Source organism: Rutidosis leptorrhynchoides, chromosome 8 (assembly GCF_046630445.1).
Source record: "Rutidosis leptorrhynchoides isolate AG116_Rl617_1_P2 chromosome 8, CSIRO_AGI_Rlap_v1, whole genome shotgun sequence".
In the NCBI taxonomy this organism is placed as follows: domain Eukaryota; kingdom Viridiplantae; phylum Streptophyta; class Magnoliopsida; order Asterales; family Asteraceae; genus Rutidosis; species Rutidosis leptorrhynchoides.
In genome coordinates this window covers 363,171,264-363,185,131 of record NC_092340.1, presented here as the reverse complement: position 1 = coordinate 363,185,131, position 13,868 = coordinate 363,171,264, and the positions used below count along the sequence as shown (strand labels likewise).

Sequence of the window (13,868 nt, the reverse complement as noted above, 5' to 3'; positions counted from 1 at the left end):
AGTAACATCTATACATATCCTATTTCTAATGTTACCCACATAAATTGAAAGAAATATATAAAAACATATGAAAATAAAAACACGTATGCAAACTTCCAAACCAAGAGCACAAAAAGGAAGCAAGCAACTAAGATTTTTATACACTTGGGTTTTATTCTCTTCTCTTGATTGATTATTATTATATTATATAATATATAATATAAATATAATATTTGTGCCAACCAACATCAAAATTAGACTATATTCATTTTCTTGGTCAATGGGTATGATCTCTCAGATATGCCTGTCATTCTAAGCTTCTTCATTTCTCAAACTCTTCATCTTCTCCTTAATTTACAAACACTAGCTTAAGGATCTCAAGTTCTTTATATGGGTATCTATGGTGTCCTAAAGCTTCAAGTCGATACTCTTATTTCTAAAAATAGTATACATGTATTCAACTTTTGGTTTGTGTTATTCTTAAGCTTTTCAATATGATCATGTTTCCTACTCATCATCAACAAAATCTCTTCAAGAATAATAGTTTAGGTGGTTATGGTGCATCTTCATCTTGCGGTTATTATGACTGTTTGATCAACAACTTAATTAGCGAAGAAATAGTTGGTGGATCGGATATCATGGCTGATGATGAATCTAGAACTGAAATTAGTAATAGTAATATCGATCAACAAGATGTAACGGCGACATCTAGCGTTAAAGATATAATTATTCATCAAGAAACAATTAACAAAAACGACGACGATGATAACAATGATAGAGGGTGGCTTCAATTGAGATTAGGAAGTGATCATGCTATACACTCCAATAGACCCTCATCTAACCATGACCTATCATTGGTTCCAAGACGGATCGAGTTTGATCTATTAACAACTACTGGTTGTAGTGCCAGTTCTAGTAGTACTGGCGGCGGTGGTGATGGTGGTGGTGAATCAGAGACTTGGTCGTTAACTTTAACAACGCCTAGTCAACAACAGTCTAATCTTCAAGTTCCAAATTTTGAAGCGTCTGGATTCTTTTTGCAACCGCGTATTGATTCAGTGCCTTCATTAGCTTTTACTTATCATCAACAATACGAAAATAATTATATGCCATTTAGACCTTACCCACTAACAACGCTTTCTTCACCTTCAACGTTTTCGCCTTCTTTAGAACATTTGCCTTTAGCTCCAGGCCGATCCCTTTATTTTCACGACTACGTACCACCAATCCGTATGGATTTTAGAGTGGTGGATCCACCACGAAGACCTAGATCCGGTGTTTGGTTTGTTCTTCAAGCATCTCAAAACCAGTAAGTCATTAGAACCCTATATTTACATGTAACCTATCTACAAATCTATTAATTAATTAACTTGTCCTTGTGAGCAAAAAAATAAAAATAAAAAAAAAATCGTATATTAGCTAAACTATAGTGCTAATTATATACCAAGTCTAATAGCTAAAGAGTTTAAATTATATGGAGTACTAGTTATATACCAAGTCTAATACATATATATGTATATGTATAATATATAGGAGTGCATGTTATATAGGAGTACACGTTATAGTTCTTCACAATTATGGATATAATGTTTTGCTGATTTTTAGTTATGTGTGATACTTAATATTATTGCAGAATAAGAGAACCGTATTTGCCTCAAGTACCGAAGAGCTACCTTAGAATCAAGTAAGTAATAACATGCATTTTATTTACCAAATTAAATCTAGTCCAAAACACATATTGATCACAATTTATATAAACTGGCCTGGGTGGTTTTGTTAATATATTGATTAAAGTGAATTTTATTAACATACAGGGACGGAAGGACGACAGTACGAATTTTAATCAAGTATTTGGTTAAAAAACTCAAGCTGCATAGCGAATATGAGGTAATAATTCGGCTATCTATCTAAACATCTTAATTATCTTAACACATATCGCATAAAAAACATAACATATATGCTAACCCATAGTTTATTAATCATATATGAAAGCTAGACCGTGTTAAAATATACATAAAACACTCGTCATATATGACGTCGTCCAAAAGAGGAGATCGTTCAATCTTGTAAGATAATTATGGTCGTTGATGAAAGAAACCTCAGAACAAATTGGAATGGATTGAAAGTGTCACTAGCATAGATTTTAATTTCAGGTTATATCAGAATTAGGTATCAAGTACATTTCTAGGTAGTCTTCATGGTATGGCAATACTATAATTAATCAATAGGTTCTAATAACAGTTGAATTAGATTAGATGGAATGATACCAATCATGTTAAATTAAAATTACATATGTGTTTATTTAGTTAATTAGTGTCTTGGCTACTAATTAAGTATTGAGAATTGAGTATAATAAATGTATAAGGATCCTTTAATTTGGAAAAACATGAAGGTATATATATGATCGTGTAGGGCTCAAGTTATAAATGGAATGTTGAAAACTACGTGCCACCATCATCAATTTGCCTGCCTAAGTTAACTGCCAGCTTAGCTAGCTTGCTTGGTATCTTACGTGTAAATATAGAAATATATATACTTACATATTAATATCCTCTAATTTGATCTGCTAGATATATATGTTGAATATATAATGTATCTAACTATTTATATATAAAGATTAATCTTCAATAAACAAATTAATTTAATATGTGGAAAGGATTGTTCTTTATAAGCCACTCCGTATGTTACTGTATATGTTATGATATTTTAATCAGTTTAAGTGTTATTATTGTTATTATCCCTATTATTTTCATATAAAATTTGGAGTTCCCTAGCTGTGAATATAGCAAATTTTACACACGAGTATGAAATGAATCAAATATGTAACTCGTGTCTCTGAACACCACATAAGTTTTACATTAAATTATACGGATATTGGATATTTGAATGTAAGTCTTATCCTTATTTATCATAATAATCATAATCATATTGGAAATTAGCACAAATTCAAACATCTTTTACTTTTAAAAGTATACATACACACAGAATGATACTCCCTCCTTATCCCTAGCTAATTTATTGTCTAAGTATTTTTGTTTGAGTTTTACAAATTAATTTAATTATTTTTATTTTTTGAAAAGCAAACAAATTAATTATTACGAAGTATTTTTTAGAGAAGTAAATAAAAATAATAAAATAAAGTTTTATTATGCATATAATGCATCTATGTGAAACAAATTTTTTAATAAAAAGGAAATGATACAAATGTAAATCTAATAAAAAATTCATTGTATTAATAATAATAAAAATTTTTGAATCTTGCAATTTTTATTTATAACTAAAATGGGAAGAAGAAAAAATTAAAAAGTTGTCAACTTAGCACTCAATGTGGTAACTACCGCTCAAATTGATACCAACATTGAATTTTTTTTTTTTTTTTTTCTCTCAAAATAAACATAATAAGATTAAAACGGATTAAATATCAACAAGTACAATATAGTGAAATAATAGAAAATCCAAACTTATCTAAACAATCGGCCAAAACGCGAATCCTAAAAGAAGTTATAAGCACATATAAATGATTAAGTTACCACTCCAAGAAATGAGTGATTATGCCAATGTGATATCACTTCTCAGAGTCCCTTAACTAAGAGTAACATTAAAGTTACTTTATAAATCAGAAAATATTCTAATATATGAATATATTAATAGTTCTCGGCTAAGGATTAAAAATATAAATTATGTATATCCGAGAACATAAAATTATTACAATTAATACATAATCTGACTATCTGATTGAGTATTTCCTACGATCGACTTGAACTGCGTACCAAACTAACAAATTAAATCAAATTTCAGCAACAATATAAAACAAACACTAATCACGGGAACAAGATGAGCTATTAAACATCTAAACCTCCATGTATTCACACATCTTGAACTAAGCGAATTTACAGAAAATTGAACGTTGTAAATTATATGATAGCGAGAATTTGTGACATTCTGCTTAATCCGGGTCTAACCCAAAAGCTACAAGGCTATAATACTCCAAACGTCCACCCTACCAAACGCCTATAGACAAATAAGGATAAACACCTAGTTCCGAAGACATTAAACAAGGCCACATTATGAGGAAACACAAACCGCGACGCATCCTTTTTTTTGTTATGGCTAAAATTTGATTTTATTCATAAACGAACCATAGCAAGGAGCTAAGGGAATTACAAAGGCACAGATAGCCATAAGTTTCAATTGGAAACTAGATGACCTCTATGATTTAACCAATGAAACGAGTAAGATCTAACAACATCAAATAAGCAACTTCTATTACAAAAAGAATCGTTAAAAACAATCTCGTTCCGGAATCGCCAAAGCACCAATAGGAGAGTAACTACGACCGCAATAATCCGCTCCTTGCTAGTTGTTGTAAGCCGAATACCCTCTATCCAACTTAAGAAAGAATTCCACGAAGCAAACGGTGGCATGTTAACATCAAACCATATTCGAATCCTACCCCAAAGATCAGAAGCCATTGAACATTCAAAGAATAAATGGTCACGTATCCTAACCAAGACCCGTAAATCAAAATATACTAAATAGAACCTATCAATACTGTAACCATCACAAATCACATATATTAAACATAACATTGAATTCACCATAACTACATCCAAGAACACACAATCGAAACAATTGAACACCAATAATGGTGGTATATATTGACCCTATAGGGAGGTTTTATCGGATTCGTTCACGGACCTCTACCCGGACCACTGCCCGAATGGATGTGTTCCCAGGGTACCGTTGATCGGGTTCGGGTTTCCGCCTGAACGTGTGTGTTACGTGCAAATGATGAGGGTCGTTGAAATAAATGATCTACTGATGCCAAAAAATCGTCGTTCAAAAATAAAAACTGCCATAACTACATCCGAGAACACACAATCGAAACTGTGTAAAACTCTAAAATTAATACAAACAAAATCAAACAAAATCAAACAACATATTAAAATAAGTAGTAACTGATGAATATAGTATAGTTTAAGATTTGATATTCAAAAAGAAAAATAATTATAACCATGTCTATTTACGTCTATCTAAGTTGACTAAATTATATAATTACTCATTTAAATAGTTAACTAACTAGGTTAGTGAAATATCATGGGTAACAATTTCCATTAAATTAGGACTTAGGATCGACCCCATATATATTTATAAAGTATTGTAGTTTGGTGAAGAAATGTATAAAATATTTGTAGCTAGAATGTGCAGGGTGACACAATAAACATTCTATGGCATCTTTAATATCTATATCAAACATAATATATTAAATACTCCGAACTATTAGGTATTAGTATGTTTATAACAATTACTTGGAAGTCAACCTTATTTGGCGTGGTAGGCATATACTCCTACAGACATACATGTAATTCTCCTGTACGCTTAATTGAGACAAATGGCATAATTATTATTCAAAAAATAAGTTGATTTAAATTATGGCCGAAAAGAATTACTACTGAATATTTATACCTCTAAACTAATGGCTTTTATAACAAGATCAATAGGAAAGATTCGAGAAAGGCAACCTCCGATAGTCCGATTCCCATGGCATGTGTGACTTTAATTAAAACTTAATAAATGTTTCGCTTTCATATATGGCCCTACGAAGAATGTTCAATTCAATATATCCTTGTCATGGAAATCAGATAGTGGACCCCTTACAAGTCCTTGATTCAATTGATCGTAGGACTAATAAATTCAATTATGGTTTTATTTGGTGCAAGTGGTTTAATTCGTCATGCTTTCGTATCATGCAAAATCAGCAACAATAAATAAGAAAACCAAGCGCAATATATATAGATATATATATATGTAGATCATCTCTATATATAGTAGCTCAATGGATGTGAATGAGTTCCATGCATGTATCCTTTCGCAGGGATTGTCTAATCAAAACATTTTATTTTAGTGCTTCATGCACTCCCATGACGAGACGGATGATCCATATAATATAAAATTTTATTTAATAGAATAGTTATTATAAATTTATTATTTATTATAAAAATAAAAGAATCGACATAATTTGAAGCACTTCCCCATTAAAAATCATAACGTACTCTTATCAATTTAATTTTTTATAACATGAGTTAACGTGTGTGAAGGAATTACATGCATAATCAATATATAGATATATATAGGAATAAGATGATACGATCAATAGTCCAATAACATGTCTTAGAATATAAACTCAAAACTCAAAAGTACTTCTTTTCTCTAAAATTAATTAGTAGTAAAGAGAGTTCCCTTTAGACTTATATAAATATATATATTTTGTCCCATAATCGATGTAGATTTTCGCCCTTACAAGTTACAAAACAATTACAACCTTGTGTACATTGTAGTTCAAGTGATAGTCGTCTGACCCTCTTTGTTAGAGGTCGGGAGTTCAACTTCCCCAAACTCAACATTGAAAAAAAGTTATCCCATGATCTTGAAATCTACTCAAAGTCGTCTTTCGCATAGCGTGTTGGGGGGCAGGGAGGGGGTTATGCAACTGCGAAATATGATCGCGTGGATGATTAATTAGCCCCAGTGGCGGAATATAGAGTACTTCGGAGGGGGTACCCGCCCCACCTGGATTTAACGAGAAAAAAATTTACTTTAAAAAATTGAAAATTTTACTAAAAAATAAAGTTTTTTTAGTGTTTACCCGTACTGACAATGAAAAATTTATTAAATTTTTACACCCGCCCCATCTGTACTCGGGTTCAAGTTCCGCCATTGTTTAGTCCCCCTAGATGATTCCAAAGTGCTGTTAAAAAAATTACTCCGTATAATTTAATGGAAACGTACGTAATCACCTATGTATAATATATTCGTTATATATATATATATATATATATATATATATATATATATATATATATATATATATATATATATATATATATATATATATATATATATATATATATATATATATACGTATCAAAATTAAAATAATTAGTTGACGTAGTATATAAGAATATTTGAGATTCTGCATATTGTAAAGAAGAGACGTGATATGAGATTGGTAGAATGAACGATGTGGGCGACTCCTCGGCGTAGTCGTTGAATCGGTCATCGTTTCAATTATATATATATATATATATATATATATATATATATATATATATATATATATATATATATATATATATTGGCAATTAATGACAAAATATTGAATAAAGTATTAAGGGTATAAATAATCATTTTAAGTTAGAGAAAAGTTTGTGGTGGGTCCAATAAGAAATTTTATGTATATAGATTTGTTATATAGAAATTGAATAACTATATGATTAAATTAAACAATACTGAATACTTTTCAATATAAAATTTCAAATTTCTATTAATAAATTAACCCCAATTTAAGTATAAAAATATGTTATAATATGAAAACTTAACACTTTGCATTAAATATTTAACTATTGCCCTAAGCGCTATAGTTAGTGTTGTAAACGACGTGCGTTGCGACGCCCGTTGTAGCGTTTTGGTGGCTAACACTCTCGATCACGTCCCATCTTCTAATAAGTCAGTCAACGGTTAAAAGTCGTGGCAAATGTGAAAAAGGTCGAATCAACGCCGGTCAAAAGTCAAATATTCGGTTAAATTCGGTCAAAAGTCGATCAAATCGATCATAATTGACGTAGTTTAGTGTTATTTTATGTATTATATTAACGATAATAGCAATTATAGATACAAATTTGTCAACGAATGTTTTTTGGATTTATACAAACTTTTAAAAGTCAACGTCCGTCTCGACTCCGTCTCTACGTTTTAGTCCCGATCGTCTAGAGCTCGTCTCACGTCTTTTTCAACCTTGACTATAGTTAGCACTGTCCTTGTTTTTAAGGGTAAACACACACACCATATACTAATTTTTAAAAGTATATTTATAAATTAAATGTTTATTCTTGAATTTTAATCTATAACTTCGAGGGGCTCATCTATTTTGCTAAGCCAGTAACCTTGTAATTTTAATGTATACAAATTTTTTTTCGAGCAAAAATATCGGCATCACTCAGATGGGACATAATCACATTCGCGATATATGTCACCGACACACATGTTATAATGAGGAAACTCAATTCGCGACGATTAAACGGTGTATGATAATTTGATTTCCATGTATGATAATTCAATAATTTGGTAATCAATTTTTAGGTGTGTGTTAAATCATACTCCGTATCATTTGATATACTCCGTATTTACGAGTAATCAAGAGGAATATATACAAAAAGGAAATATGATTACTAGCAATAGGTGGCTTACTTTATTATTATTAGGTTTTAAGTGTACCAAATCATAATGAATGAATTGATTGATTGATTGATTGTTGTGTTTACTTTGTCAAATAATATTAAAATGATTATTTAATATTTTAAAAATAGAAATATACTCCTCTACATTTCCATATTAATAGTAAAATATTTTTTGAATATGCTATAATTACATAATAATAATTGAATTCGGAAAGAGGGAGTTATAATTAATTATTCTTTCCTTCCCATATCTGTTTTTCGTTATTCATTTTATACATGTCCCAAATTTATTGTCCACTTCTATAAATGGAGAGCGTATACATGTAAGACAAAATGATATATAAAAAGTAAGGAGTAAAACTGGAAACTTAACAGAAAAGTACATGTGTCGAATATTTTTTTTTTAAACTGTGTATTTTTTGTTTGGGTACAATAGATTTTGAAATGGAGAGCGTAATACAGTAGAAATAAATAAATAATAATTATAAGTAATATTAATAATCAAATGGAATTTCAAACACCCACAAAAAAGTGCATGTCAAACTTTCAAATTAATACAAGTTGGGCCGTCGAATGAAAAGACATAAATAAATCTTTGTGGAGTCTTTTTCTTGGGGTGGAGAAATGGGCCTAACATGCAACAATGGGACCCGCCACCATTATCATATGACAAAGCCCTTACCTCATGCATGCGTTTATATTAATATGTTATAAAAAAAGGTTTTCAATCCCGTCAAAACAAGAAATACAGAAACAACACGTTGAGCCTCGCAACAAGATAAATACAACAAATTGCTAAATTATAGCTATCTAGTAGCGAGCCTCGCCAAACCAAACATTAAACCGCAACAACTAACAACTCAAGGACCATAAACAAGAAACTAAAACTAACAAAAGCAACAAAATAAACGCAATAAACTGAAAACAACAAAATGTCAACTCCCTTAACGTCACTCAACTTTCCCGCCTTGCGAGATCTTTTCCTGCTTTCAGAAATCAGTGGCCACCGAACTCCTAGTAACGTTGTAGGTCTCGGGTTCAATCCTTGATAATATCTTGAGTGTAGTTAGGGATCTACATTGGAAGGTGTTTTACCTGACATCAAGGTGAGGCATGAGTTCCCGATGTCCGAGGTTTACATACTATAACAGAGTCAATGTGCTCGTTCATAGGGGGTTCCTTGTGGGCAAAAAATAAAAAATCGGCTTGGGCAACTTTCCTTCAACATGTTCGTAAATAACCGATTTCATTGTCCTTGAAAGGAAAAAGATAACCTTAGGGGATCCAAAATTGATAGAGGTCGAAGTGCCAAAATCATGATCTAACTCGTCCGATCCTCCAAGAAAATCATCAGCATGCATATAATTAAAGAATTCTCGTGTTGCCTCCCCAAAAGCGATATCATAACCGTCATCCCACAACCAAAAAGAAGTATCAATCATTCAATCCCCACGATGTTTTCTTTTCTCTTTTTCGACGCTAAAATCTCACGACCAACTCCCTCTGTAGACTCAAAAAATTTGGAATTGAACCAACCAAAGAACTTCGAGACTTCAAATTGTTCCACACCTTACAACAAGCCCATTCACACAGCCTTTGCCTAAACTAGGGCAATACCCATGTGTTTATAAATCGTACAAATCATATTTGTATCACTCGTACTTGTAGCTAAATTTTAGCCATGCATTCATACTTGATATTTACTACTTAATTGGTTAATTTGCACAATTAAAATAAGTTACTAACATTACACTCTTTACTTTTAATGAATATATACAGATAGAAATAACATGTAAAGGACAACAACTTTTGCCGTTTTTGACCCTACAACATGTACGAGATCATATATGGAATAGGACCAGGAATGATATCGTGTTTCCTCATTGCTCGGCTACTGTCGACCATCTTATGGTGCTAAACTATGGTAGGATTGCATGACCCACTCCGATCCATCTTATCTTATTCTTTATATATTTACCCGCTTATTAATTTTTAGCATTTTATAATTTATGGGAATTTTTTATCCCCTTGAAGATGCATGTACATCATGCGAATTTTTTATTTATTCTGAACATCGGAAACCATGCGTATCATGCATATGTTTATTTAATATTTTTTTAACTACTATTTGGTATTGGTATGATAAATGGAAATTGTTGTAAGTTACCATTCACCTATTTTGATATATTTTGAGAGGCGTTTTAATGAAAAAAGTAAGCCGTTGTTACATGTGGTTTGTTTTTATTATCATGACAACACCTAAACTTTTTTCCTTGCGTAGTTGATACCTAGATTTTGTGTAACTTGCATGGTTGGTACCTCTAGCTAACTGGAGTCAAATTTAATGGTTAACTCCTCAGCTCACATGTGCCACGCATGTGATGGTATATGCGTCCGTTTATAGCAATCTTCCCAAAATAAACAAAATCTTCATCTTCTCCAACAAAATCTTCAAACAAAACTCTACATCTTCTCCAACAAAATCTTCGAACAAAACAACATTTTCATACACCAAAATCTTCTCATTCTCTTTCCACCAATATTAATCATCCACTTTTTTTATTTAGTTTACTTGTTTCATCTAGTGTTGCAAAATACGCCGTCTCGAGCCGTTGTGACGCCCGTTGCGACGGTTTGGTGACTATCCCGTCCCGTCTCGAAGAAAACCGTCTAATATGACAGTCAGCAGTCAAAATTCGGGTCAACGTTGAAAAAAATCGGGTCAAAGTCGGTCAAAATTTAGAAAAGCTAGAAAGTCGGTAAAATAGGTCAAATTTGCCGTATTTTAGTTTGATTTTTTTTGTATGAAATTAACGGTGATAGTGGTTATGAGAACAAATTAATCAATTAAAGTTTCCGGCTTTAAAATATGTACACATATATACATTTATACACGTATATATTTAAAAGTCAACTTTGGTCAACGTTCGTCTCGACCCCGTCTTGAACGCCTCGACCTTTTTAAGACCCGACCATCTCAATCCCGTCTCACGTCTTTTGCAACCTTGGTTTCATCTATGAACAATTCTTAAAATTCCCTTACCTTGTTTTATCACTAAAACATTTAGACTACTTATTTTCTTTTGGTTATGAACATGAAATGATGTCATTATATTAACGACTCACCTATCTTCTTTAAGACAAGAGGGGGTGGTTGACCCCACTAGAAATTTGTTGTAATTAGACTTTTCCTATTTTATGGTAAAAAAAAGATATATATATGTCTCTGTATTATCGGGATTATCACCAAAATACCCATTTTTTTGAAGCTTGTTGACTGACAGCCCTATAAAAAAAAGTTTGACAATTTGCCCTCGCAAGGCGCAAGACTCCTTGCGTCTTTGCGACCTTGCATTACTGCCAAACGCAACAAACAGACTTGCGTCCTTGCGTATTGCGTCTTGCGACTTGCGCCTTTGCGTCTTGCGTCTTATCCCGATAAGATTTCCATGATTTCGTGGATAAGATTTTGTACAATTTTTGTACTATTACGGATAACTTTTTATTTCTTTTTTTGTTATTATACCTGGAATTACATATTACCAACTCCATTTTCACTTCATTTCCTTCATTTCCACATAAATCATAAAATTTCAAGCGTCATTAAGGTAACTTTTCACCATTTTTCTCTAGTTGTTTTAAATAATGAGTTTTAGTGATAATGAAACCTTTGTTATTCATATATGTTGTGGTGGTTCTTTTCAATTTATTAATAACTTACCTATGTATTTGCCTCTAGATTGTTTTAGAACACGATTAAAACTCCCAGTTGCTCCCCAAAAACCAATTACTCGAAGAATATTGTTAAAAAATGTTCTTAGAAAAATTAATTTGCCACCTAATGCTCCTGTTTCAATGAGATATGTTGTCGATAATCTTGTTTTTGATATTACTGATGATTATGAAGACTTTCATGATTTTCTACAATATGCAATATCATATGCTCCTATTAATATTTACATTGTCGACAAAGTTACAATGCATCAACTCCCAGAAAACTTACAGTCAGTGCAAATCCTACCAATACACAATGTCCATCAAAACCTACCAACACACGATGTCCAACAAAACCTACCAACAAACGAGGCCCAAACAAACCTTCAGACACCCAATTTGGAAGAAGCACGACCTGAAGTACCACCTCCAAACACAGAAGAGTTTGATTTCTTCAACTATGGAGTTGAGAACGTATGTAAAATTAAAAAAACAGATCACCCTTTTGAATCAGTTGTCGCGTCTAGTGCTTCGGAGGAAGAAAATGACAGAGAAGATCAAGATGAAGATGAAGAAGAGGAAGAAAAAAAGGATGTATTCTGGAATATGCCACTTTTATTGAGTGAGCATGACCAAGAGACTGAATCTACGAGCCAAATAACAACCAGTTATAGAGTATTCGATTTGATTAAAGTTCGACAAACTTTTTTAAACAATGATGATTTTGTAAACCATCTATACACAAAATGTCTTGAAGAAAACTTCCAAATTAAGCCTGTAAAGTCGGACAAATCTCGATTCACCGCTAAATGCATGTTGCCAAATTGTGAGTGGAAATGTCGTGCATACAAAATACGCCACACTGACAACTTCATCGTAAAGAAATTGCATGACGTACACACATGCTCACGTACCCAAATTATGGGAAATAATAAACATGCAACCAAAAAGGTGCTAGGAAGTATTCTGATGGAATCGTTCAAAGCTGCAAATCGAGACTATAAACCAAAAGATATACGTGATGATGTTGGCAACCGTTTTCGGGTGAGCATTTCTTACAATCAAGCATGGAGAGCCAAGTGTCATGCAATAGAGATGCTCTGTGGCAGTTGATAATGCTAAAAACGAACATATATTTCATAGCATTATTCCTCAAGAAAGACAAGCTTTTAGTTGCAATTGTCCTATTTACAAGTGATATTCGGTTAAATAATAAAAGGTGAAGACAAAAGATAGATTCGACGAATTGAAGACGGAAACGACCAAAAAGCTAAAAAGTACAAAATACAATCAAAGAGGTTCCAATTATTGATAAGAAACGTCTCAGAATTACAAGAGTACAAGATTCAAAACGCAAAGTACAAGATATTAAATTGTACGCAAGGACGTTCGAAAATCCGGAACCGGGACCAGAGTCAACTCTCAACGCTCGACGCAACGGACTAAAAATTACAAGTTAACTATGTATATGAAGATAATATAATATATAATTAATTATATAAATTATATATATATATTATATTTATATATTAAAACCGTCAGCAGACTAGGATCCAAACTTGTGTGAGCTGGAAACCACTGCTCCGCACTCACGGAGCCTATAAAGGCAAAAACCTCCGCACTCGCGGAGGTATGAACAGTAAACGTGGGCCTATAAAAGGCCGAGCATTCGGCCGAATTTTACACATCTTTTTCTTTCCATCCTACGTAAACTTATATATATATATATATATATATTTTAATTTTAATTTTAATTTTAATTATAATTTTAATTTTAAATCCTAAAATAATAAGGGTATGTTAGCGAATGTTGTAAGCGTGTAAGTCGAAATTCTGTCCGTGTAACGCTACGCTATTTTTTATCATTGTAAGTTATGTTCAACCTTTTTAATTTAATGTCTCGTAGCTAAGTTATTATTATGCTTATTTAAAACGAAG

At 32.0% G+C, this 13,868-nt stretch overlaps 1 protein-coding gene across 1 annotated transcript; it reads left to right on the top strand.

Annotated features, from left to right (window-relative positions):
* The first annotated feature begins 337 nt into the window (after positions 1 to 337).
* Positions 338 to 10,425, top strand: LOC139862907 (uncharacterized). Its single transcript, XM_071851533.1, has 4 exons — positions 338 to 1,288; positions 1,613 to 1,663; positions 1,794 to 1,866; positions 9,996 to 10,425. The coding sequence occupies exons 1-4, from the start codon at positions 474 to 476 to the stop codon at positions 10,152 to 10,154; spliced, it is 1,098 nt and encodes a 365-aa protein (XP_071707634.1). The 5' UTR covers positions 338 to 473; the 3' UTR covers positions 10,155 to 10,425.
* The last annotated feature ends 3,443 nt before the right edge of the window (positions 10,426 to 13,868 follow it).

Bases quoted from the DNA above. Each gene is read 5' to 3' on its own strand.
- LOC139862907 (XM_071851533.1), top strand. From the start codon at position 474: ATGATCATGTTTCCTACTCATCATCAACAAAATCTCTTCAAGAATAAT. The intron at 1,664-1,793 runs GTAAGTAATAAC...ATTAACATACAG, and splicing joins AAGAGCTACCTTAGAATCAA to GGACGGAAGGACGACAGTAC. The intron at 1,867-9,995 runs GTAATAATTCGG...GAATATATACAG, and splicing joins AGCTGCATAGCGAATATGAG to ATAGAAATAACATGTAAAGG.